The sequence below is a fragment of the Passer domesticus genome, chromosome 2 (genome assembly GCF_036417665.1).
Source record: "Passer domesticus isolate bPasDom1 chromosome 2, bPasDom1.hap1, whole genome shotgun sequence".
NCBI lineage: Eukaryota > Metazoa > Chordata > Aves > Passeriformes > Passeridae > Passer > Passer domesticus.
In genome coordinates this window covers 45,388,607-45,415,989 of record NC_087475.1, presented here as the reverse complement: position 1 = coordinate 45,415,989, position 27,383 = coordinate 45,388,607, and the positions used below count along the sequence as shown (strand labels likewise).

Here is a 27,383-nt window from a genome sequence, read left to right as displayed (position 1 = left end):
AAACCACCAAACCTATTTTATAAATGAAAACCTATTTTATAAAGTAATAGCAATACAGAGGGAAAGTAATTTTCACTGAGTGGCATCCTGATGCATAACTAAATACAGCAAGGCAGCACTATTCAAAATATGGCAACATATTCAAATCCAAAAGATACTCTTCCTGAAGAAATCTTGTGCATCAGACTCAGAGACGTTTGAAGTCACTGGCCTGTGGCATCTGCTTATTACCCCAGAAGAAAAAGGATCTCAAAAAAAAAGGTTTTTTGAGATCAAAATTACTGACAGCATGCATTTACAGGTAATTTCATTTTCCACAAACATAGTTGTTTTTTCTTTTCTTTTATTTTTTTTCTGGAAATTAAAACAGAAATTCAGGAGATTTTAAAGATAAAATCAATGTATTCAGAGAAACTGGATATATAGAAATGCTCCCACTGAAAAACAGTCCATTTCTGTGCTGCACACAGGACAGCAGCCTGACAGACTGATACAACCAGCCCCTGATTGCAGAGAGATTTTCACTGCAGCTCCTCAGGAGTCTTTTACATTCCTACACTACATGGTCAGCCTCAATAAGGTAATAAAGTCAGAAGTGATACAGAACACCCAAGTGAGGTGGATCATGGTCAGGAATAACACAAAAAAGAGAAGTCATGATTCTTAAAATGTCATCCCCCTTTTTTACTCACCTTCTTCCTTTTAACAGCAATTCCCTGGGTGAATTGGCAAACACTTTCAGCTGTTTCCAAGTAACACAACGAAAAAAAAAAAGAGTTGGGGCAAGGTTCCTTGGCTAGGTTTGTAAGCCTTCTCTGCATTGACAGCTAAAATTTTCAGATATAAAATGAAAGCTTGAGAACAATGATATTTCCTCATAAGGGAAAAGAAAAAAAATTTAAAAAACGTAGCAAAAAGAGAATGTTGAAGCTGCTTTAGATGTAAAATATATGCCATAAGCTCTACCCGGATTTTAATTCTTGACCCATATCAAATCTATGATTGAATCTCTACCTTCATTGATTTTTTTCCTCTGTGTTTTAATATTTTAAATATTATTTAAGATGACATTTTGTTATATAAATCGAAAAATGTTAGTATTCACCCTATACTGTTTTATCTTATTCTAATGTGTACTATGTACTTCATGGAAAAAATAAGAATGTATGGTTTCTGTTCACAATTGCTTTTCATTTCCTTGCTATAATTATGCAAACTTTTTAAGGAGGCAAAAAGAGAAGAGGATTAGAAAAATATTTCAGAAAATATTGTATGACTCAAACATTTTGTTTCTGGTTATTTCATTTCTGAGAAATGCACTTGCACTTTATACTGCATTATATCACAGAATGTTTCTCTGAATATTCAATATGAACTGAAAATGAAGAACATTTAAGGGTATCTGCAGGAGAAATGGAGCTGTAGATACCATCTTTACAGAAGTAAAAAGATGAGGATATACTTCTGACTGCAGCAAAATTGGGAGGATACATTCCCATGACTCCTATTTAGTTTAAATATTGCTGCTGTCTCTTCATAAAGGCTACAAATACAATTGTGCATCTTTCAGAAAAACAAAAATACAGACTTTAATGCTTTCTGTTCATTCTGGAAGCTTAAAACTTGAAACCCCTGGAGATAATAAGCACATACTTTCAAAAGTTCATATCTTATAATTTCCTAACTTTATAAAAATAATTCAGTAAGTTGTGGAATACAAAACAATAAAGGCAAAAAAAACCCCACAGAAATGGAATATGCAAGCATAGGGCATTGACAATTTCACTGATAAAGCTTCAGAAATCCCAGTACTAGTGAAAGGCTCTGGTTGCCACAGAAGTTGTCAGTATTCTGCAAAAACTGCAGCTGTACTTTGAGACCCACAGACAGCTAACTTCTGACAGCTGTGAATGGCTCTTTGTAAATGTAGACTTCTCTCTTTGACTCAAAGCTGAGCTTCTGGAAAAGCTCCAAAACAGCTACTCTTGTGTGGCTGAAAAATGCTCCAGTTGCATGCTAGGAGACGACATGGCAGACTAGACACATCTAAATGTGTGTAAAATCTGCTGATGCTCTATTTTTCTTTCCCCATATCAGGATTGTAAGTTGTCTGTTTTGCACTTCCTGTATACTTAAATCTAGGGAACATCAATAGGCAGAAGGAGTGCCACAGAAATGCCGGGTCAAAACACGTGACAACAGACTGCTATTGAGTTAATGTAAACGGTAACCTAGGTTTCAAGGACTCCAGCACTCCATCAGAAAAGTAACTCGAAATGTTGAAAGATGGTAGAAACAAAAATTAATTTTTTAACAGCATGATCAATACAGATGAAACAGGATTTGTTTCAACAGTATATTTTCAATCAGTGTTAACTCAATTTCCATTAAAATTTGTGAGATTTCAACAGTATTCTTGATAAAGAATGTAATTTTTTAAACTGTCTTTTATCATGAATTTTCCTTTTTTAACCCCACAGCCTTTCAGTTTAGGAAGCATATTGATCATATTCTTGATTTATTTTTTCCTACCATCGGAAAGACACACTTCAAGTGTCTGCAAAAATCTCATCTAGAAGAGCAGGTTCTTTATTATTCTGGGGTCAAATTAGTAATGGGGAGCATAGAGAAATTACCCTAATTTCACATACCCTGCTTGTAGGCAAAGAGCAAATGCAGCCACTGTGTCTTGGCAGCTGTATGATCATTTTTCCTCTCTAGTTGTGCAGTATCTTAAAGAAGGCAGATGAATGAGGAACAATGCATTAGTACTGGGCAGCAGGGCAGAAATTTGCTGCAGCCCCCCCACTTGCAGATACAATCTAGGAGAGACATACATAGGAGACATATATTTATATGCTCTCCTATACACATGCACACATACAAATATATCCATATAGAATAGTTACACCTCTAGGACTTTCCTTCACACTCTGCCATCTGCAGAGACACCCTCTTGATGTTTGTCTTGAACTGATGGTGCAAGCATCTTCTTCTCTTATCACAAGGCTATCAATTTTCTGTGGAGCAGAACCTTATCCAAGGGTCAGGCTGACCCCAAAAATCTCTGAGAAGAGCAGACACAATACTGCCTTTGAAATATGATGTGACCATAGCATACATAAAGCAAAGGCAAGTGTATGTATTTGCCCTTGTATTGGTACTACCTCATATCTGCAACACAGACAAAATTGAAAGATAACAGAAGGATATACTCCAGGAAGAACAAAATGCATTTAAGAACTGAAATTGTCCTGCTTTAGTAAAATTTATTAAGGAAATACCATTTTTTAGTATTTTTTGCTGTGAAATAGATATTTTAGAATGTATTCAGATTTTTTTTTTCAGTACATATTTACTGGGTGATTTTAAAAATCTAAATTATCCTCATCACAAAGTTAATTCCAGAGAAGTAGCAAATTCCACGCTGTGAAACAGAATCTTAAAGTCTTATTTGGTTAAAGGTTTTGGCAATTATAGTCTGGTGCATTTACAAATCCTGACATTTTAATGGTGAGCAGCTTGTATAACAAGTGATCAGCTGGAAATATATAATGCCACACACTAGAATTCATCTGGATCTCAAAGTTCATCTCACATTAATCTTCAGAGTCTCTGGAACTGGTTCTTATTTACATGAGAATATTCAAGAGTCTGATAATTATGATCACTTATTCTCACTGAAAATGTAAGATAGACATGTGGAGTGGAAGGAAAGGAAATAATATCTGCACTCGCTATTCTGATAGAACCAAAGAGGATTTTCCTCTTGATTGCAAAACTATCTTTTCAATATCTTTCCAAATTCTGTGTTCTTTATTTTTTTTAACCTGAAGATATAACTGAAAGTATTTACCATCTTTCAATTTCACATCTTTGGTAAAAAGGTCACCAAAGGAAACTATAACCTTGTTGATCAGTGTTGTCAGTCTGTGAAGGATCTGTCCAACACTTCTAACACTATGACAAGCTTCAAAACTTCATACAGCTCTTTCTATATTGTTAATTTATATCACTGAAAAAGTAACTCTGCTCTTGTTTAGAGTTCAAAAAGGTCATATGGAACTACTTATAACCAAACTGAACGTTGCAAACATTCAAAGTAAAAAGGCTTTCTGGGTTACGGCTGCTCAGATCATATGAAAAATTATTAACTGACTACTATAAATGGAAAAAACAAACAAAAGAGAGGGAAACTATTAAATGTTTAGATCCATAACTGGCTTTATAGAATATAAAAGCCTAGCCTGCTACACACAGTGCTTTCCCTGAGTAAGAAGTAGTGTGATTTTGAAACCTGTCAATTTGAAGGGACAGTTAAAATCATATTATCAAGTTCCTAGGTCATAAATACTTATCACTGAACTTCTGTATGAAAGGAGTAGTCCCACCACATTCTACAACAAACTGGAATGATGTGAGTGGTATACCCTTCCTGGAATATTCCTTGAATGAGATATATGTGACAGATGAGCCAAATAACTCTGGTTTTAATGACCTGTAAACCCAATAATTTAGTATCAAATTACAGAGGAACTCAGAAGCACAGAGTTGGACAAAAAAAATAAAACCGAAAAAAAGAAAAAACCCAAGATATTAACTTAAGCATAGAAATTATGTTTTATTTAATAAAATAAATACATGATTTATGACAGAATCAAGTCTTATTAGATGTTTTACGAAGAAAATAGAATAATGCCACAATCTACAGATGAGCAACAACAGAATAATAAGAAGAAACAATGTAAAATTTCTGTCAGCAGTTTTCAGAATACTGTATGTAACAAAAAAAAAAAAAAAAAAAGCCACAATGCTCCAGGCCAAAGTTCCTTGATAATAATAGAAAGCACTTTGACTGAATATGCTTTGGGCTATTATTAAATTCAGTGCCTTTTTATAGCAGTTTTTTCAATCACTTTTCAATAATTAGTTTTATAACTGATAAAAGCATAGGGCTAACCTTACATTAGGTATTTCCATCCTCCTCAAGATTAGTGTAATTGCCATTATCTGGTTAGGATGAAAAGGAATAAGATCAGGACAAGTTAGGTGTAATGAATCATAATGTTAAGGCTGTCAAGAGGAGATATTCCTCACTCTCTGAATTGGTATAAACATCATAATGTCTATTACTTACTTTCTGGTTGGACCTTATATGTTGAAGGACATGTCAAGAAAAGATCTCTTACAAGATCTATCTGTGGTATATATTAGGCTGTAGATAATACCTACACGTATGGCATGTCACTCATGCTAAAGAGTTAAATATTTGACACGAGACAGTTTCTAATTCTCCATGCTCCAAAAAGAAATTGACTGCAGAGAAATTAGTAGGTCAAAAACAGCACTGGGAAAAATCTCAGCAGAACAATGAAGACATTGGAAGTCAGGAGCTGCTTTTAAGACATACAGCTTCTCAGCAACAAAACGTAAATTTCTCACATGCATTGTACTTCCTTTGGGAGATATGAAGGAGCAATGCAAGGCTAATTTACTCTTAAACAGGCTTGTTCTGAATCATAATATATCATGGAATATATTTATATGGGTTAAGAAATATTTTTTTTTAGCAGATTGACTCAGTCAAACAATTTTTGTCTGTGTCAGAATCTTTTGTCCCTCAGAGTTGTTAATTCTTCTGGTTTATGATTTAAAGACTTCCCACAGACACAAACTCAAACTCAATTTTTTTATTACTAACCTTTAAAGAACATAACATAATAGTACTGAACTTTCATGTAAGCTGCTTCTTTTAATTTCCAGAACTGAGGTTAGCAGCATGGAAGCTTACTCATTTTTAGTGAGTTCTGGCATAGTCAAAAATAGATTCCTGAACCTGACTCTTTCCCATCCAGCTTACAGCCCCTAAATGAGCCTGTATGTTAAGTTTGGAGACTTTCCCTGAGGGATAAAGGGACACAGTCAACTGAAAGAAATAGCTTTCTTGAGAGGATGATTCAGATCTTAAGGAGGCTTTTAACACCTGTTTACCATTAAGCACAGGGACAGCCTAGAGCACAAAAGCCTCCTTTAAATTATGCTCCAGTACCTATTTGCTGTGCTTGAATTTTTCCAGTAAGAATAGCTCATCTCCCACAGGAACAGTTTCTTGTCTCTTCAGGATTATGTGTCACAGTAGGCTCTTCTGAGTGGAATTGTCTTCATTCATGTTTCCAGATATCTGAAGTCCACTTCAGCCCCCTTTAAGCATGCGAGTCCCTGAATTTATCCACAAGTTTATCTCAGGATATTATTTAATATATGAATTCACTGAAGCTCTAACTTTTGAATCTCTTGTTATCAACAAACTTCTACTGGAAGTTATGTAAAAAAAGAGGGAATAAATGACAATGACAACAATAAACACTACGTGATGCATTTTCTTAGGTGCTAATTTCTCTAACATGCATGTTGTATCATTAAGCAAACTCTTTGGCAGTCCATAAACTTGAATTAAAAGCTACATTCATGAAAAACAAAGAGGAAATTTATATTATTACAGACATAAACTGAATGGTCGAACGGAAATTTTCATGAGCACTTGCTAGCAACAATATGAAATAATTTTTGAAAGAGAAGGTTTTTTTCTGTAATACTAAGTTTTTAAAAGAAATTTGTTAATGCAAGTCTGAATTTTGACACAATATCCAGTTCATGATTAGCAGGACTATATTTCCCATAAAGCCCTATTTATGCCAGTAAGACTACAGATGATATAAACTTTAAATATGTTTTTATCTCTTTACAGCTATATTCAGGTATCTCCAGTTTTATACATTGACTGAACACTCACCAAGTATATATTAAGCCCACTTGACTTTAAGCAACAGAAACTAAGCATTACATCCCCTCGATTGGTAGAGAGGGACATTATTTTAGAGAAGACTTCAGATAATGAGAATAATCCTTGAGAGATGCCCATCTCACATCCCTATCTATAGAAGAGTTTTTGAGATGAATTTGCTCTGATTTAAACACCATGCATGGTTGCCTAGTAAGACTATTTCAAAACATGGTGCTCATCTGCATTTAAAAAATAAGTTACATTTTATAAAGCTATGAAAATATTTCTTGCTTTTCCTACAATAGTTGGGAAATTTTACAAGGAGAAGGAGTTATTTAATTTAATTTAGAACTGCATAGATGTGTTTCAGAAGTAGGTAACATTATGTAAATGTAGACAGCTTCTTAACAAATCTTGAAGCTTCCAGAACTTATATAGACTTCAAATGCTAAAGCTCATGATGACTTAATGATTTAGGCATGATACTCTTATTTACTAAATAAGAGTATCATGCCACAATTTTCAGCAATAAATTTTCATTAAAACAAAAAAAAGGACTGAAGGAAGACATAAAATGACATAAAATATTTCTAACATTTTATTATATTAGGAGTCTGATTCATATTCTGGATGAGATATTGGAAAGGCAGCTCTGAGAAATTAATTCATTTAATAAGGTATTTGACATTCCATATGCAACATTTCAGTTAACAGATCTTATTTTCCTTCCATTCCTGAAAAAGACTGGGGATAATATTCCCTTTCAACTGTGTTTGATCTGCTTTTTCTATCGTGACCTCAGATTTACAGGTAGCCAAGTACAGTTAAGTAATTTCCCACTATTCAGTTACCACTGAATGTCAATAAGACTGACATTCTCATTCCAAATTATTTTCTCTAAGTCACAGGTTACAGAACAGCACTATGGATTGATGCTACCTGATCAGATATGTCTACTGGAGAACGCCATTTGCAGCTACTGGGTACCACGGTAAGAGAAATAAACATAGTAAAACCCCATGTGGCTTTCTGCTTAAGCTTTGTAGGATGTTTACATTCCGCAGGAATATGTATAGAAATCTAGAGCTGAAATTACATTAAGACATAACTTTTACACCACCTCTATGCAGAGATAAATTGCTCTTCAGAACTTTTTCCTCTGAAGATTCTAACTCTACACTGATCTTTACCAAAGGGTGTGGGAAGGCTCTTGGTGTATTATAACTTGTATAGCTTGCATCATATAAACAATATTTGCAGGGCATTTTTATATTCTTAACTAAAGTACATCACATAGCTATGACACCTTAGCTTGCAAGACACTAAAGATACATTATATTGAATAAAAAGAAAGCAATCTTTATGCTTTATATAGGGACTATACACAATATATAACTTTTATGACATATATCACCACCATTTTTCACTGAAACTCATAGCTTCACTGATAAACTAATAAAGCACTTGTAATAGTCAGTTATTTTAGTGATTATAAAACACAGATTCTTGTGTTTCTACTTGTCTACAATTATGTTCAATATCCTTTGCTCACAAATCTCATGTATTGTTTCTTCACATTGAATGATAAAGCATCAGTTCTTCTCCTTCCACTGCCTACGGTAAAAACATTGTAAGCAATAGATACTCACAGTAGCCTAATCCCAGCCTGTGGTATGAAGACTATGGGAACCCACCACAGACTCTTTAAAAACAGGTTTTAATTTTTTTAAATAAATTTGTCTCATAGCTTTCTTGGTCTGTCAAAATTCAATCTTGTCAACTGAGCAGATATTCTTAAATTTAACTTAATTTAAAACAGACAAGTGGAAATCCAAAACAAATACCAGATTTTTGTATTCGTGCTGAAATACAAAAGGTTAATGAGGAATAATAAGCTATGACTAATTGATGTATTCACCAATGCATAAGTTTTCAGTGCAGTAGACTTGCAACACTCTCACCCTTGCGTAAGAAGACTATGGACTCAAATTTTAAACCATGACCATCACTCCCTTAAAACCAGTAGAGACATTCCAACAAAATTATGTTGATAGTAAATACCTTGAAAATAAAACCTCTTTCCATAATCCCAAATTCTCAGACTATGTGTGATACAGAAGTCCAGAATTAAAGTTTTTAACAGTGCTGACATCTCCAAAAAAGAACTATTGTTCTCTGCAAGTTCAAGAGAAGTAAGCTCAGAACTATGGGTTCAGAAAAGTAGCTTTTCTCTAGTAATGTTTTGAATGGTATTGAGAAGGATAAAAGCTTGTTTGTTTGCTTGCGTGTCTTTTAAGGTCTGTATTTTGAAAAGAAGAACATACTACTCAAGAACACTGTTTTCTGGACAATATCAGTATAATCCTACTGTCATTGAACATACAGCCTTTTGATGTCAGAGAAAATGATTATTCAGTACTCTGAGGTGTCTCTTCAAGTATCCTGTTTATTGTAACTAAAAGAAAATATCTCTTTTAATTTTTACTTTTATTGGAGTTTTTTATTATTATTATTAGGCAACAACAATTATTTTAAAAGCTTTCATGTCATAATAGCTGCTGACTTTGATTAAACAACTGTCCCACTAGAAGAATGTTTGCATAACATTTAATACCCACTTGATTATGAAAAGAATTGGGGTCTAAACCACATTATTTTCCATTACTAGGGATCTATTTAAACATTAATTGTAAGGGTTAGAGGGTTGTACAATCCATCAAAACCTCTTAATTCTTGAAATATCCCATTTATCAAGATGTTCTAGAGAAGCTAATCACAGTACACGTTTTTTCATCACTCTATGACATACATAATTAATTGCGTTTACTACATGAAAATCCTTTTTTAAAATACCAAATGGTATGAATAATTTTAAAATTATAATAAATTTTCCAAACATAAACCAGACTGAAATGTTTTCAAGAGACTTCTTCTGATTTATATACATAAATCCATAATATAAAAAAGACTATGTAACATCAAAAAGACTATGTAATATCTAAGAACACATTATCCATTTTTCTTTAAAAAAAAGTTTGTTCTGAAATATAACTGCTCAATCATGAATCCACTCATATTTTCTCTTCAGTAATATGCAAGACAGTTGTCAAACAGAACTCAAAATCATGAAGGAGTTTACTATCATCTTTTCTACTCCTCCAGCTTAATTTCTCCTCCTTAAGTTAATGTTTCCATCAGGATTTTCCCGCACACATATAGGGACACCTAGTGGCAGAAACTGATGAAAATTCCCCTCTAGGAAGACCTGGAGGAGCCACCAGTGGTATGAAATTCAGGTCCTGCTGAGTAGCCAAAACATGCAAATTTAGTTCACTCTGAGGCTTTTGCACTTTTTTTTTTCGTGCTCCAGTAAGTGAGTCTACTTATTTTAAAATACAAAAAAAAACCCCAAACATTTCTCACTTTCCTTTAATACATCATAACAACAGTCATAGTGCCTCTTGTGTAGAATCACAAAATAATAGATTGATTTTTGTATATCACTTTGTAAATAAATTTTCATATTTATTTTAAGTAAGCACAAAAATGGTAAAATCTGCCTGTGAATACAGGCATACATATACAATACAGACTGTACATACATATCTGAAACTGACACATGTTCTATGGTTACATTTTGTAAATGTGTTAAAATGTGTGATGTAGAAAGGCATAGGAGTCACAATGTTTTCCTTAAAAAGTCAGATTAAAGATTTATCCTTTTATTGTATTAATTAGTGTGTGTTCAAATAGGTCAAAAAATTATTTAAATGGCAAAACATAAAGCTAAGCACCTGTATCCCCTAAAGTTATTCAGGGTGAACTTTACATATATATATAGATATATGTACATATATCTATATATATATGTAGTCTTACCTATCATTTACAGAGCATAGCTGCAGCATTTAGAAACCATTAAGACTGCTGAAATTCTTGCTGGGCACATTCATGTGCCTCAAGGATCAACATCCCTTGCTGTATGTCTTGCAGCAATCTTTTTCAAAGACATTGGGAATTACATTAGTACTACTGAATCACTTGGAAGTCTAATTTATACATGATCCTCGATTTTCAATTTCTGACTTCCACTGGTTTTGTCACTTGTAAGGAACAGATCATTAGAAATTCTCATGGGATGCTTAACTTCCCTTAAGTGAACAAGGATGGGACAGATCAGGCCCTGTGTTTGAGGGAGAGTATACCGATCATATTCAAATTTTTGTTAACTAATGTGGTGTAGAAATTTTAAGCCTGCTCCTTCTATTGAGTGTTTTAACCATCAAGGCAGAAAACACCTGGTATCTCTCTGAGTTTCTAGTAAATATGTTTTGCTTAGTGTAAGAAAATTAAAGCTTAAAGAAAAGAATAGCCTAATAGACTTGTACCTTAAGGTTACCCCTGTATGCAAGGATATTAATAAACCTCTTTTCCTACTCTACAACTTCCACCAGAAAATCTAAGAAGCTATCCCAAAGGAAGTGTTCAGATCCAGAAGAAATCAAAATCCTTTTATTTCACTTATTATGGATAGATTAGGTACCTTACATTAGACATATTTGACAAGAAATAATTTTAATTATTTGATAATCCTACGTATAGCAAGGAGATAAGAGAAATGAAAAGTCAGAACTATTATATAATGACAGAATAGTTTAGGAAATTTCAGAGAGATTTTTTGCAGTATTCCACTTAATCCATGCCATGTCCTACTGAAAAATTAGCTAGTATTTTTGAGATAATGGAACTGAGTTGAATTTGATTTTCATAAGTAGTAATAGAAGCATATTGCTGAAAGGGACTATCTACAGTTCTACATTCTCACAATTGAGACTTACAATATATTAAATATTTAGTTTAATTTAAAAAAATTTAAAAATAGCTACAGAACTTTTAGTCCAGATGTTACAACCCACTGACTCAAAACCTTTAATTCTTTAATTTGCAGTAAAGAACCTAAGCCAAACCTCAAATCTTCCTTGGGGAAAAAGAAAAAAGTGAGGAAGAAGAAAAAAAGGGACACTGACAATGGTCTGTGGAGACCCCCTCAAGAGGAGGAAATTTGTTAGAACTCCTTTGCAGAATGTTCTAGGAGATACATGTCCCGCTATACAAAGCAGAACAAAAGGAAGAAAGAAATTAACATAACTCAAAATCTAAATTATACAATAAAGGGAGAAAACATCCTACCTGACCCGAGAGCCTGCAGTAAGCCCTCAGGCAGAGAAGAGACACAGAATAAGTGTAGAAAAAACGTATTCTAACTTCTTCAAAAAGCCCTTTTCTTTCCAACTTTCCACAAATGTACCTTTTCTAACACAAACTGTCCCATTCAATTACAAAGTTTTTTTATTTTCAAGTTCTATTTTAAAAAATTTTGTTGGCCTGATTACCTATTTGGAAGACCTTTTCAGTCTCAGACAGTTGTAAACTTCTTCCCTTTCCTAGGTTTTATAATCAACACATGCATTTGATAGCATGCCAACATCCCTCTTTAGTTCAAATACATTCTGTTTTGTTTAGTTTTGGGGTTTTTTAAAAAATTAATTTGTAAGGACCCATATGTCCTTTCAATATCTATTTGACTATGTATTCTTTTTTTTTTTTAATCTCCCTTCTGTAGACACATTTTCCATGCCCCAATTACCATAGTTTCTTCCTGATCTTTAGACTTCATTTTATTATCTTCTTTGAATATATGACTAGAACCATGCAAAATACACCAGGAACTCATGAAAAAGAACACCCTTTACAATACTAATAATGCCTTCTAACCTATTATGACATCCTGCCTAATACATCATAAAATCACATTTTTCTTTTCCCTTTATATAGTACTTAATTTATGATAGCAACCTACCCCTTCCTGATTGACTACTAGCTTTAAATTTATAAAATTTTTTATAAACTTGTATTTTCCTAGTTTATAGCAAAAGTTTTAATTCATGAGTTTGTAGAATGCATTATTCAATTCCAATTTCTATCAGCCTAGACCAAAGGAAAAGCAATATATAGAGAGACATTAATTGAATTTAGAAATACCAACATGTTAAAATATAGACAATAAGACTAAAATTGTAAAATATTTACACAACTTTTACAATTAAAATTGTAATGTATATATATATATATTTATGTTGTGTGTATATATATACACACAGTGTGTATATATATATATATGCACATATATGTATCTCAACACATCTGTTTCTGAGAAAGACCTCTAACTTTGTCTAAAAATTCAGACCCACTTACCTTATACCCTTAAATCATTGCTATTACAAAGGAGCTGATCCTTTAAGTATTTTAGGACATAAAGCTGCTGGACCAAATGCTTGTGCCATGATACACTGAGGATGTGATTTCTCTTACCCTATTCCTATTTTCACTAGATAACAAAATTTACATATCTTCTTGTCAGAAACAGAGGCAACTTTTCTGGTGCCTATTTGGTCTGGGCCTACTTTACTCTTAATGTCCACCCCATCCTTTAACAACTACCCCACTTCTTAAGTTCTCTTTTTTTTCCCCATTGGTTAACAAGTTTTTTCTCTATTTCAGGTTTCTGTGCAAGTTTTGGTTTAACAAGGTCTCTGACCATTCTCAGTTTGGTTTTATGCCTTCTAATTATTGATGCAGATTTCTTATTGCTAATCAGTATCTCTTTTTCTTTCTCTTTAGGTTTTGTGCTTACTCTTAATAATTTGCCTAAGGCTTCTACCTTCTGGGAATTCTTTTTCATTCCAGTTTAGGTGGACTATTTTGTTTCTCCTTTTCTTCTCCACTGCAAAAATTCAATAATATTTGCTTTCTTTTTAACATAAAGTAGCATCTTTCTTACCTGAATTCTTCTTCCAGTACTCACTAAAGTTTTTTATTTCTGAGTTTGCCTTTCTGAAACACTGGACTGCAGTTACAGATCCTTCACATTCTGCGGTCCTGAAACTTGACATGAAGTAGAAAAGCTCGATACCACTATATTTATTTTCTATCATAAGTTTATCCTGCAGATCCTATAATTTACTACAATTTGATCTAAATTATCCTTGTCTCTTGTTTTCTCAATATCTGTTCCATAAAAGAAGCTATCCTCTATCATGATCAAATTCATGTCATACCCAACAACACTGGTTGAACTTTTTGCTTATAAGAAATAACACCAATCTGCATGATCACACAATCTCAGTGTTAGCTTTATTTCCCCCCCGCTATATTTGTAGGCATTATTTTCCAGCTCCAATCTGGACCCGCAGATTCATAATAGTTTGCATCCCTAGTATTTTTCCTACCCTTTGCTCAATGATTTTCATTCAAATGGACACTATCTCATCTTCACCTTCAAATTTAACATTTTTACTGCACTACTGTTAACAGTCTTCACTCCTCAACAGGTTTTAGTGCATTACCATGAAATTATTTCAACTATTCAATAGTTTCTTCGTCTTTCATAAGGAGTGTCTATCCTTCTGTTCCAATGTATTTCATTCAACAAGTTTGGAACTTCCAAATTCCTGTTTTCCCATGTCTGATTCCCCATGATAGATAACTGTTCCTGCCAATGTTATAAATTGAGGTACTATAGAAAGAGGATAGACCTGAACACTTACAAGCTGTACACATAATGCATGTATGCCTTATATGCTTTTGTTGAACTATTTTTACTCTTGCTCCATCCTCACTCAGGTCCCTTTACTTGTATTCCATATGAGGATTATATTAATTATTTCCAACTTTCTTCCTGAGAGTTTAGGAAGGAATTTAGAGGAGTTTAGGATTTCCCAGTAGTAGTAATGAAAGGTAGATGAAAAATAAATTATCAAGAGGCAACACTATAATAAATTTAAAAAACAAATCACCAATTTAGAATTATTTACTGTTTGATGTTCCTGATTTGGTTTAAAATGACAGTTCTAGTACAAATATTCAGATATAACTTTTCACTGCCAGAAATTCTTTTGGACTAAGAATAAGAGTGAATGGAACAATAGCATGATAGTTCTACACTAATAACTATTTTAATCTCCCACATGCTACTAAAACCATCTAGCAGTGGAACAACTTGGAAGTAAGATTTTATTAAATCAAACTTTCTACTTATTATGCTTTTTAATAGCTCAGTAGTACAGGATCAGAAAAATTAAACTGAAATATATCTACAATGTTGACTTTAACTTGACAGCTTTTAACATGATTTCAGAGTTACGAAATGTCAACTTCTCCAAAACAGTTGCAAGAAGGAGTTAAGCTCAGCCTAGCTGACAAGGTAAAGAAAAATATCTTTCTCTGTTATGAATAAAAAAGTATTTGTGTCTAATTTTGTGTGTCAGAGAGAAAAATAGCATAGAATCATAGGCAGATGCTATAAATATGACAGGCCTAAAAAATGCAAGCATATATGCATATAATCCCATATATTCAAAATGCAGAATTATTAATTCAAAAGAAAGACATTATTCAAAAATAGTGAGGCCATAGGAAACTCCTGTAAGACATCTCATGATCTGTTCAGTATCTGTGATTTTTTTTTCTTCCACTACCATAAATTCCATGTTGCATATTAGAAAAGCTTAAAAGAGCAGATGTAGGTGGAAAAACAAAAGTGTATGGGGTGTGGTTTGGCATTTTTTTCCTGACTGAAAGTAGCACCTTGGAATACAATCTAAAGCCATTCAAAACCTCCCATGAATTAACTGGGTTTGCATCAAAACTGGAAACTCAGTGATCCTTTAAGAATATAAGTAAGTACTTTGTCCCACTGAGAAGATTTCCAAGAGCTTCTACAAGGCCAGGAAAATTACCTGGTTCATGTAAGAAATTTGTGTTCCATACAAAAACCAGATCTTGCTTATTTCAGGCCTAGGGAAACCAGATTTGAGCCACACTCCTTTTATGTTTGCAGAGATGAATATGCCTTTTAGAGAAGGCTGAGCATTACAAAAAAAGACTATTTTTAGAAATAATTTTGGGGTTTAGCATGTTGGGATGTTAAGATATGAGTTAACAGAGGTCTGCTGAAGATACAGATGTGCAGAAATCACATACCACAGACAGAGTATTGTTCAATGCTTACACTAGAACAGGAAAAACAGAGGGACAAATACATCTGGCATTACCTTTGAGTTAAAGCTGGATTCCAACCTCTGTGCTGTGCACATGGGGTGTGTTCCATGTGTACCTGTGTGCGTAACACCATTAGATTTAATACATTTATTTACTATGTACTACTAGATTTATGTACTACAATCCAGACAGCACATAGCAGCAATTAATACACAAACGCAAACACGTGCAGGCCTTTGCACGTACGCAATTATACCACCTTCTCTTTTTTGGGGTATTAGATCTGCCAAACACGCAATTTCGGCAAAAATAAAACCCGAAGTTTAATCGGAAAAAAAAAAGAAAAAAAAAACCGGAAAAAAAAAAACCACCAGAAAAACCATCTCCAGAGCTACAGCCAGCCTTGGCACCGAAAAACCCTGTGTCCGCATGCACACCTAATAACGGCGGTTATCCCCCGGGAACAAAGGGAACGCGCTGGCCGCGGCATCGCCTCCTCCGTCCCCGCCGCGCTGCCCGAGCCGGGGGCAGCGCCCGCGGGCGCCCCGCGCGGCCCATCCGCCGCCCTGCGCTGCCACCTGGCGGCGGCGGGAGGCGCCGCACCGCGCCGCCGGGAGCCCGCGGCCGCCTGGAGCGCCCGGGAGCGCGGCCGGCTCCGCGGGCCCCGGCGCTGCCGCGGGGAGCGGCCCGGCGGGCATTGTGGGGCGGACAGAGTCTCTTAGATGCCGTTGTTGCGTCCGTGCCCCGGCTCCCTCCTCGACACGCCTCTGGGGTGGGCAGAGGAGAAAAGTGAAGCTGAACGGCTCCGACACACGCCCGCGTCCCCGATGTCGGAGAATGCGCGTAGCGAAACCCGACACTTTGTTTCACCGCGACTACCCAATTCCCCGCGGTCCCCGCGAATGCAGCGGAGGCTCCCGCACAGCGAGCAGCGGCAGTGGCGATCGCCGCGCCACCGGCTCCCGCCGCCCCCCTCCCCGCGCCTCCGCTCCGCGCCGCCCGGCCGCGGCCAGCGAGGGCTGCAGGAGAGGACGGGACGGCTGTGGACCTCCGCCCGAGGGGTGCGGGCATCGGGAGCGGCGTCCAGAGCGGTGGAGGAGCGGGATGGAAGTTGGAGCGTGCTGGCGAAAGTGCGAGCGCAGCCCCGGGGTGCGTGGGGCGGAGGAGTGGCGGGGCGGGCGCGCCGTGCTCGTATGGGGATGTGTGTGCCTGCGTGTGCCCGTGCGCTGGGTGCCAGTGCGGGCCGGCTGCGCGACGCCCCACGGGGCCGGCTGCTGCCGCTGCCGCCGCCGCCGCCGCCGCGCCGTCACCCGGGGACACCCGCCCGGCAGCGCGGCCCTCGCCGCGGCCCCTGCGCTGCCGCCCCCCCGCACCCGCTCGGCGCCGCCGCCCCGCCCTCGCTCCCCTCCCTCCGCCTCCCCGCTGCGCTCGGCGGCGCGGGCACAGCGCGGCGCTCCGCCGGCCGCCCCCGCCGTGCGGGCGCGCGCCACAGCGCGCGTGCGCGGCGGGCGCGGCCCCGCGGCTTCCCGGGCGCGCGCGCGCCCCTGTGTGCGTGTGAGTGCGGGGCGCGTGTGGCCGCGTGTGCGCGCCCCGGAGCGCGCGCTGTGCCTCGGCGCCGCCTGCGTGCGGGGGGTGCCCGCGCGCGCTCCGCACCGAGCTCCCCGGCGCTGCCATCCTCGCCTCCGCCGCCCCGGCGGCTCCGCGCAGCGCCCGCGCAGCGGGTCGGCATCTTCATGGGCTGCCACCATGCCTGGGCCCTGGAGATTTCGGGCGAAGTAAGTACCGGGCTTGACTTTTCACTCGCTCTCTTTCCCTCCTTTCTTCCTCCCTTCCTTGTTCCAACCTCCCCCCCGCCGCCCCTTCCCCGCCGGTCTTTCCTTGCTGTTGCTTTCCGCCCTCAGTTCCCCGCCGTTTGCCCCCCTTCCACGAAAGCCATTTCTCCCAACTCGGGGTGCTGCTCAGTTGGGTGGCAGTGTCCGGCTGGAGCTGCTCGCTCGCTGCTGCTGTCGGCGGTACTGAAAGCTGCTTCCAGCCGGATATGCAGTGCGGTAATCTAAGGGTTGAACTCTTCGGGGAAAAAAAAAAACAACAAAAAACCAAAACCAAAAAAAAACCACACACACACGCAAGAAAAATCCCGATGCAACCCCTTTCCTCTTCTCCCCTCCCCCCTGTCGCCCCCACCCCCTGCCCCCCCCCCCAATCTGAACCTCTGTAGGGAGCTGGCGAACAGCAGCACACAGTCATCACAGAGGGGTTTCCAGGGCGGGATTGCAACCTTGCATATAGCCAGCTACAACTTTATTTTCTTTACCTCCCATCCCCCGCCTTTTTTTTTTTTTCATGTCACAGAAGGGGGAAAGGGAGAGGGAGGGAAAATTGTATTTGCCTCTTTTGCTAACCATAATTGAATTAAAGTTGTAAAATGCCTGGGAGTTTAACACTGACCGGGCAGGTTTTCAATAGGTTGTCATTGTGGGGGTTTTTTTTCTTCTCCGAAGAACTGTTGGTTAATGGATGAATGGATCTGATCGAGCTGAGAAAAAATATGCTAGATACATGCCTTTGAGTAAGATTTCTGCTGCCTTTATGCAGTGAAGCCTTTTTGCTTTGAGTAATTCCAATCCAGTTGACGTCTGGTCAGAATTAGAGAGATTCACGGAGACTTCCGATTTCTTGCTGCATGATTGCCTTTGCTGCAAGTGCTAGTTTTGCAGCCTTGAACCTGATGCCACAGGAGATGTCTTGCAGTACTGAGACTTCTCATTTTTTAGGATGCGTTCCTCCAAACCAGAGTTGTGTCATGAGGATTGGAGCTCTGAGGTGGACGATAGAAAATGCAAGCCTGGTCCAAGATCCCAGCATTTAAACCTGATGATTTATTAGTCTTCCCCTACCGACACACAAAATGCATTTATTTTCCCTATTCATGTTGCATTTAGACTAGCAGAAGTAGAAGAAAGCCACGAGGAGTCAGAAAGACGGCAAAAAATGAAAGGATTTGTTTCCAGATAGGTGGAATTTGGACATTAAATTACTGACGTAGGTCAATGGTAGGGTTTTCCTTCTACCCTCCTTGGCTTTTAATCAGCCTGGGTGTCTTCTTCCCTAAACGATGAAGAGCACTGACAGCCATCGCTGCTTATAATCAGTAACTCTGATGTTTGGAGTGTTGGCAATGAGATATTTTCATGAGACCTATTTAGATCTCTCCACTTCTACCAGGCTAGTTTTGCAGAACATTGGGAATAAGCGCTATGTCAGATATGGATGAGACTCCGAAGATGACCTGCATGTTTTACATTTTTCACAAATTTTGGGTGAGTGGTTAAAACATTTTTTTTGAGAGTATGTATGTGTGTGTGTGAGAGAGAGAACAGGAGACTTCTGCTTGAAATGAGCTCTGTTACATTGTGTATAACTTGGGAGGGGATCACATATCAATTAATATCATTTGCTTTTGTAAAGATAAACCATTTCCATAATTGAAGAGAGCTGTTAAGAGCACTGAAGTAGGAGGTTAATGTATTTAATCTCATTACAGAAGAATGCCTGCACAAAAGTCATCTGGGGGTGCGCGCGTGTGTGCATGTGTGTGTGTGTGTGCGCGTGTGTGCATGTCTGTGTGGGTGGGTGTGTGCTTTGTAAATGTAAAGCTAGGAAAAAAAACCACCAGCATAAAAGAGTTTTAAAAAAATGTGTGATGTGGAGAATGTGTCAGTATTCCCTCTGTTGAATTAAGATGCCATTTTCAGCACTGAGCATTTTTCTTTGGATTCCTACCATGGTATTTCCATCACCGGTTTAAAATCAAGGTAAAAGGAGGGGAAGACCTCGATGCACTGGTTCAGCAGGGAGGTTCTGAAGGGAAGAGGGAGCTGGGTAATAGGGGAGGTGGGAAACCTCATAAAATGGTGTTTCTTTTCTCTTAAATTAGAAACATGAAACTGAACTGACAGCCATTTTATGTATATTTATGGGGCTGGTTGTGAAAAGGAAATCCAAAGAAGCATTGAAATTCACCCCACATTAACAGAACCAGAGCAATTCCTACTGTGACCTCACCTTTTTAGACACCGCAGGCATTTGACTCACAAGGAATTGCCTATCAACCCTTTAATCAAGGCATGTCATCCAGTTTCCAAAAGTGTGGGAATTAGAAGTGACAGGAGGGGGTTTTTTTTGATTGGTGAACAGTCCATTCTCTACCCTACTGAAGACACATATAAACTTTGTTTCCCTTTCAAATGTTATGGGGCTACCCTATTATGCTACTTTTTTTTTCTCCTTATCCTTACAGGAAATAAAATGTATGCTTGCTGCTCTACAGTAACTTTGGAACAGGACCTCAACAAAAAAATGCATATCTGGATGCTGCAGACGATCGCATTTGCTTTAACATCACTAGTCCTTTCCTGGGCAGAAAGCATCGAGTATTATGGGGAAATCTGTGATAATGCATGTCCTTGTGAGGAGAAGGACAGCATCTTAACAGTGAGCTGTGAAAACAGAGGGATCATCAGCCTTTTTGAGATCAGTCCGCCAAGGTTCCCTGTTTACCACCTCTTGTTGTCTGGGAACCTTTTGAACAGGCTGTACCCAAACCAGTTCGTCAATTACACGGGGGCTTCGATTTTGCATCTGGGGAGCAATGACATACAAGACATCGAAACTGGGGCCTTTCATGGTCTGAGAGGTTTAAGGAGGCTGCACTTGAACAATAACAAGTTGGAACTTTTACGGGATGACACTTTCCTTGGGCTAGAGAGTTTGGAATACCTACAGGTCGATTATAATTATATTAGCGTCATTGAACCCAATGCCTTCAGCAAACTGCATCTGTTGCAGGTGCTGATTCTCAATGATAACCTCCTCTCCAGTTTGCCCAACAACCTTTTCCGTTTTGTGCCCTTAACTCACCTGGACCTGAGGGGTAACCGGCTGAAGCTGTTGCCCTATGTGGGCCTCCTGCAGCACATGGATAAAGTGGTGGAGCTGCAGCTGGAGGAAAACCCCTGGAATTGTTCTTGTGAGTTGATTGCTCTAAAGGATTGGCTGGACAGTATCTCATACTCCGCTCTGGTGGGAGATGTGGTTTGTGAGACCCCTTTCCGCTTACATGGTCGAGACTTGGATGAAGTCTCTAAGCAGGAGCTTTGCCCCAGGAGGCTCATCTCTGATTATGAAATGAGACCTCAGACACCATTGAGCACTACAGGGTATTTCCACACTACCCCTGCCTCAGTCAACTCTGTGGCCACTTCTTCTTCAGCTGTTTACAAATCTCCCTTGAAGCCCCCCAAAGGGACCCGCCAACCCAACAAGACAAGAGTGCGCCCCACCTCCCGCCTGCCCTCAAAAGACCTGGGATACAGCAACTATGGCCCCAGCATTGCCTACCAGACCAAATCCCCGGTGCCTTTGGAGTGCCCCACTGCCTGCACTTGCAACTTGCAGATTTCTGACTTGGGCCTCAATGTCAATTGTCAGGAGAGGAAGATTGAGAGCATTTCTGAACTGCAGCCCAAACCCTATAATCCCAAGAAGATGTATTTGACGGAAAACTACATTGCGCTGGTACGCAGGGCAGATTTTGTGGATGCCACTGGGCTGGATTTGCTGCATCTGGGCAATAATCGGATCTCGGTCATTCAGGACCGGGCTTTTGGGGATTTGACTAATTTGCGAAGGCTCTACCTGAATGGGAACCGGATCGAGCGGCTGAGCCCAGAGCTGTTCTATGGGCTGCAAAGCCTGCAGTACCTCTTCCTGCAGTACAACGTCATCCGGGAGATAGAGGCAGGCACCTTTGAATCTGTCCCCAACCTTCAGCTCTTGTTTTTGAACAACAATCTGCTGAGGTCTTTGCCAGGGAACATTTTTTCTGGTCTGTCTCTCTACAGGCTGAGCCTGCGGAGCAACCACTTCTCCTACCTGCCGGTGAGCGGGGTGCTGGACCAGCTGAAATCCCTGCTGCAGATCGACCTGCACGAGAACCCCTGGGACTGCACCTGCGACGTGGTGGGCATGAAGCTGTGGCTGGAACAGCTCAACACAGGTGTCCTGGTGGACCAGGTTATCTGCGAGTCCCCTAAGAAGTTTGCCCAGAGCGACATGCGGGCCGTCCGGGCGGAGCTGCTGTGCCCGGACTACTCGGACATCGTCGTCTCCACGCCCACGCCGTCCCCGGGCCAGCTGCCAGCCAGGACCACCCCCTCCTCCTCCACCGTGCGCCTCAATGGCACGGCGGCGGCGGCGGGCGGCTCCGCGCCCGCGGGCGGCGCCGGCGGCAGCAGCTCCTCGGTGCCGCTCTCGGTGCTCATCCTCAGCCTGCTGCTCGTCTTCATCATGTCAGTCTTCGTGGCGGCGGGACTCTTCGTTCTGGTGATGAAGCGGCGCAAGAAGGGCCAGGGCGACCACGCCAGCGCCAACAACTCCGACGTGAGCTCCTTCAACATGCAGTACAGCGTCTACAGCGGCGGCGGCCACCACCACCACCCCCACCTCCAGCAGCACCCGCCCCACCGCGGCGGCGGCAGCGGCAGCAGCGGGGGCGCGGCGCTGCCCAAGGTGAAGACCCCCGCCGGCCACGTCTACGAGTACATCCCGCACCCCCTGGGCCACATGTGCAAGAACCCCATCTACCGCTCCCGGGAAGGCAACTCGGGCGAGGATTACAAAGACCTTCACGAGCTCAAGGTCACCTACAGCAGCCACCCCCTGCCACCCGGGGGGGGCGCGCCGCCGCCCCCGCCGCCTCCGGCGCCCGGCGGGGAGGATGCGCCGGCGCGCAGCCCCGCGTACAGCGTGAGCACCATCGAGCCGCGGGAGGAGCTGCTCTCGCCGGTGCAAGACGCCGATCGCTTTTACAGGGGCATTTTGGAGCCCGACAAACACTCCCCCTCCACGCTGGGTACACCCGGCTCCACCCTCCCCGACTACCCCAAGCTCCCCGCCGCCTACACGTACTCCCCCAACTATGACCTTAGGCGTGCCCACCAGTACTTGCACCCGGGGCCGGGGGACGCCAGGCTCCGGGAGACGGTGCTCTACAGCCCCCCGAGTACTGTCTATGTAGAGCCCAACAGGAACGAGTATCTGGAGCTAAAAGCAAAACTAAACGCAGAGCCGGACTACCTCGAAGTGCTGGAAAAACAGACCACATTCAGCCAGTTCTGAGAAACAGCCCCCCCGCCCCCCGTCCCCTCGCCAGTCTCAGCAGCTCCTTCTCTAGAGTATTTGTATTTAACAATCACACGCAAAACAAAGAAACGTAAATGCTGACCTCCCTACACACACACCTCGCCCCCCTCCTCTTTTTCCCCCTTTAATTCGTTTTATTGTAGGGTGAAGTGCCTTGGCACAGGACTTTTCAGCTTCGGGGAATGATTCTGAAAGGGTGTGCTGTTCAGTTTGGTTTGGTTTTGGGGTTTTTTTTGGTTTTTTTTTTTTTTTTTTTTTGTTGTTTTTTTTTTTCTGTGTTACTGCATTTGGAAGTCGGAAACCACCTATTGTGTAAAATGGGCACCACACTGGCATTGTGCTGGTGTCCATGTGTGTTTGGGGGAGGTGGCAGGAGGTTACGTGGTTTCTTGTCAGGTCATGTTCAGGTCCTGCTTTGTTATTTTTCTTTTTTTTTTCCCTTTTTTTTTTCTTTTTCATTTACAGGCAATCTTTATTTTAGTTTTCTCTCTGGTTGAAGGGTACAGCGCACATTTTCCCCTTTTAGCCATGGGTGAGTCTAAATGGCTTTTATGGAGAGATTAGCACACCCCGACTTTAATACAAGGTTTCCTTTTTTTAAGGATGTGTTTGTATACTTTCTGGACTTTTGAATTAAAAAAAATATATATTATGATCTTTAAAGGGATCACTGTAGATGTGGACAAATCATTAAAGAGTGCAGAGATATATGATCCATAACTGGTTAGTGGAAATAACTTATTGATGAAATATAAAAAAATATTTTATTGTAGCACCTATTTTTATATGCACATTAGCATTTCTCTTTCCTTCACTATTTTAGGGCCTAATCTTGCAAATTTTTAACTCACTTGAGTATCTGTTTGTGAAAGAAGTCCCAGCTTAGGCCTTCATCCTGCAGGCACTTAAGCACATGAACAACTTTACCAATGCGTCTAGTTCTGGAGACTCACTCATTGGGCAAAGTTTGTCAAAAGCCCAAAAAATTAGGATAGAGGATGCAGAATTCTTTTTAAAAGTAAAAATACTGGAATGTTTGAGTGTTTTGTTTTTTGGGGTTTGTTTTTTTTTTTAGGATGGGGTCCAAAGGTTGTGGATTGCTTTAAAGTATTGCACTACAGTGAGAGCTTTTTTCCCAAATCTGACACAGTATCAGAAAGACATTTTAAATCTCTATAGCTAATGCCAGTTATGACCAAATCTTAACAGACAATCTGAGACATAAAATCTGATCCCAATAGGGAAAAAAAAATCATGTTTCTCTGTTGAAAAAATGTGTCTTTTAGCAACGTCCTGCTCAGGAGTCTGGTTGGGCAAACTAGTGAGGGACATGTAGAAGGCATTCATTTTATCAGTAAAAAAAGTTTCATTTTTGATTTGTCAATTTCATTTTCTCCTTTTTTTTTTTAATTTTGTGTTAGTTAACCAAAATATATGATTTTGCAACTGTTGTAGCCAGTTTATGATTGTTTAGTCAAGTACAATTGCACTTGTACAGATCCACATGTTTACTGGCATCCTGAAAGACCAAATGATGGACTGTACACATCTCTATAAAACGTCTTTACCCCTTTGGGCAGCAGGCAATGGCAAGGATATTCATAAACACAGCATCACTGTAAGATGGGACAACTGATGTCTCATATGTATCCCAGCACATGTGATTTTTTAATAGTTTCTGAATAAACACTTGGTAAATATTTCAAATGTAAGATCCTGAAGTAATGAGTATCTGAACTTTAAAATTTCTGACCAAAATAATCTGTTTGTGCATTGGATTCTCTTTACTAGCAGTTAAGGCTCATGAAAAAGATCTAACGGGTCTAGGCAAAACATAATGTGTTCTCTGTTTTCGAAACCTGACATGTGGTAATTACCAGCATATATAACATGGGTCAGAAAGCAACACAGGGGTATATGTTTCAAAAACACATTGAATAGGATAGTTTTATATTTGTATTTTGTTTCCTTACTGAGGTGTTCTTTAATATATGGAACAGGGTAAGTGATTTTCACGTGTTTTCTTTCTTCATTAGGTTATTATATTTAATATTGTTCCCAGAGTTGCTCACTAGTACATCTTTTATTGCAAAAGGGCTCTGTTCTATTCTGAATTTCCTACCCATGTACAATCTGTCACTTTCTACAAAAAAACAAAGCTGTATAACTGGTCTGTTGGAAATGAAGAAAAATGTTTTCTTGGCGTGTGTTCTTCCCTCTATGCCACCCACACTGAGCAAAAGCAAAAAAAAATCAAAAAACAAGCATGACTGTATTTAGCTTGGACAGTTTAGTAAGTGGAATGTTATTTCAGTTTGAAATGCAGAATTGAGGAGTGTTCTTTTGTCACAAGAGACATAACAAATGGTTATTCTGTTCACTGCTCTCTCTCTCCTGCAGACTTGCCATTGACACCAGTGAGGGATGTGTGTGTGGCTGCCTGAGGTGCAGTTTTGGAGCCCTAACTTTGAATTGCTGTTTTTATAACTATTGCTGAAACCAGTAGCCTGGTTCTTCTTCCATTTAAGCTCAGTAGAGGCATTCTGTTGTTAAATGGGTATAAGTAAGAAAATTTTCAGCCTCGCTGACTTTGCCAGAGAAAGGCTAGCTCAGAAAGGATTGAAGGAGAAGCTCCTGCAAACTTGGTGTCTGTTCATGTGTATATATATCTTTCCTGTGTGGTTCTAAACTCATATTTATGAGTTTGCATAGGTGTCAGTACAAAGGTACATTTTGCATGGCATTCTGCCACAAAGAGGCAGCATCCGCAAATGAGTAAATGAGCAGGAATTGCTTGGATTTGTAAGAAATAGCTGAAAGAAATCCCTTGACATTCTGTTTATGTTTTCATTCTGACACTGCCATTTCTGAGGTCGGTAGTACTGCTGTTTCTATGTGTTGTACATGCATTTAATAACTGCTAATGAAGGATTTTTCTAATGGTCTACACTCCAACCAGAACAATTAATTTAAATCTTTTTGACAACTCACCTTCAGTAGAAAAAAATCATGTTATCACTTGCTTTACTGGAGAAAAAGATTAAATTACATCAATTACCTACAGAAAGTGCATTCCTGAAGATAAATCCTTGAAAAATAATACAGAATGAAAAATAATATTCTTTAGTCAGTAATCATCCTGTGACATATCTGAAAGGGCTATTTGTGAATGAGGACTTCAATGGAAGTAGGAGTTCCCACTCAATGGCTAAAATGTTATATCATCTGTGGATAATTATTGTAAAAAAAAGTAGATGGGAATAGAAATTGGCAAAGAGAGATGTGCCTCTGATTCAAAAAGAGGATAAAAGATAAAATAATTTGTTTGAAGAAAAATCCACCCTATTTTGAGAATTCTGAATATTATTTTTGGTTGGTATCAGACTGGTTTAGGTCAGTTATTAAAGTAATATTCCCCTCTTTTTTGTGTGTGTTTTGACAAGTAATATTGAGCTTATTGAATCACTCTTGTGGTCTCACATTTTACTTCAAAAGTTTATAAGTGCATGAAACTCTATGATGAAAAAAAAAAGTGGAAGAGAATCCTGGTTTCTCAATGAAATTACTGGAAACAAAACATGAGTGAGACCCCTTCCCTTCCCTTCCCTTCCCTTCCCTTCCCTTCCCTTCCCTTCCCTTCCCTTCCCTTCCCTTCCCTTCCCTTCCCTTCCCTTCCCTTCCCTTCCCTTCCCTTCCCTTCCCTTCCCTTCCCTTCCCTTCCCTTCCCTTCCCTTCCCTTCCCTTCCCTTCCCTTCCCTTCCCTTCCCTTCCCTTCCCTTCCCTTCCCTTCCCTTCCCTTCCCTTCCCTTCCCTTCCCTTCCCTTCCCTTCCCTTCCCTTCCCTTCCCTTCCCTTCCCTTCCCTCCCATATTTCATATTTTACTCTAATCTTTAACAAAATTATCTGAATTTCAAGTGGTTAATCCCAGAAGATATAGCCTGGAATTTCTAGACATTCCTACACACTGTTGGAAACACCAGATGTTATGTCAGTCCTCTCATCAGTTAAAAGTCTGACAAAAATGCAGCTTCCACTTCAGTAGTTCTAGAGCCCACATTCTCACACCTTTATTTTTAATGCATATATCTTTACCATCCAGTATTTTAATGGTCACTTAAGGTTGTGAAAACATCTTCAGTTGGTTCTGCGTACCATAATATTTAATTTCTTAATGTTTTTTCTATGTTTTAACTTTTTTATAAATCTATAGGTATTTCTTAGAGGAATTTCTTTTAGGAAAACAGATACGGCGGTACCTTTTCTCATATGACATAATAACTTAGTTATTATTCAGTTACTGAAGTAATTTTTTTTAATGGTTAAAGAGCATAAAAAT

General features: G+C 39.7%; 2 protein-coding genes across 3 annotated transcripts; both read left to right on the top strand.

Moving 5' to 3' along the window:
* The first annotated feature begins 16,560 nt into the window (after positions 1 to 16,560).
* On the top strand, positions 16,561 to 17,951 carry LOC135293857 (serine/arginine repetitive matrix protein 3-like). Its single transcript, XM_064408459.1, has 2 exons — positions 16,561 to 17,603; positions 17,724 to 17,951. The coding sequence occupies exons 1-2, from the start codon at positions 16,682 to 16,684 to the stop codon at positions 17,861 to 17,863; spliced, it is 1,062 nt and encodes a 353-aa protein (XP_064264529.1). The 5' UTR covers positions 16,561 to 16,681; the 3' UTR covers positions 17,864 to 17,951.
* On the top strand, positions 17,488 to 26,736 carry SLITRK5 (SLIT and NTRK like family member 5). Of its 2 annotated transcripts, XM_064408457.1 has the most exons (3): positions 17,579 to 17,619; positions 19,070 to 19,164; positions 20,145 to 26,736. In XM_064408457.1, exon 3 carries the CDS (start codon positions 20,153 to 20,155, stop codon positions 23,021 to 23,023), a length of 2,871 nt encoding a protein of 956 aa, XP_064264527.1. In that variant the 5' UTR covers positions 17,579 to 17,619; positions 19,070 to 19,164; positions 20,145 to 20,152; the 3' UTR covers positions 23,024 to 26,736. The 2 variants fall into 2 exon arrangements, with proteins under 2 accessions (XP_064264528.1, XP_064264527.1); XM_064408458.1 differs by lacking the exon at positions 19,070 to 19,164 and having other exon boundaries at positions 17,488 to 17,619.
* Positions 26,737 to 27,383: the final 647 nt, after the last annotated feature.

Coding starts and splice junctions, on each gene's coding strand:
- LOC135293857 (XM_064408459.1), top strand. CDS start 16,682: ATGCGCGTAGCGAAACCCGACACTTTGTTTCACCGCGACTACCCAATT. Junction 17,604..17,723: donor TGCCACCATGCCTGGGCCCT/GGAGATTTCGGG, acceptor CCGGTCTTTCCT/TGCTGTTGCTTTCCGCCCTC.
- SLITRK5 (XM_064408458.1), top strand. CDS start 20,153: ATGTATGCTTGCTGCTCTACAGTAACTTTGGAACAGGACCTCAACAAA.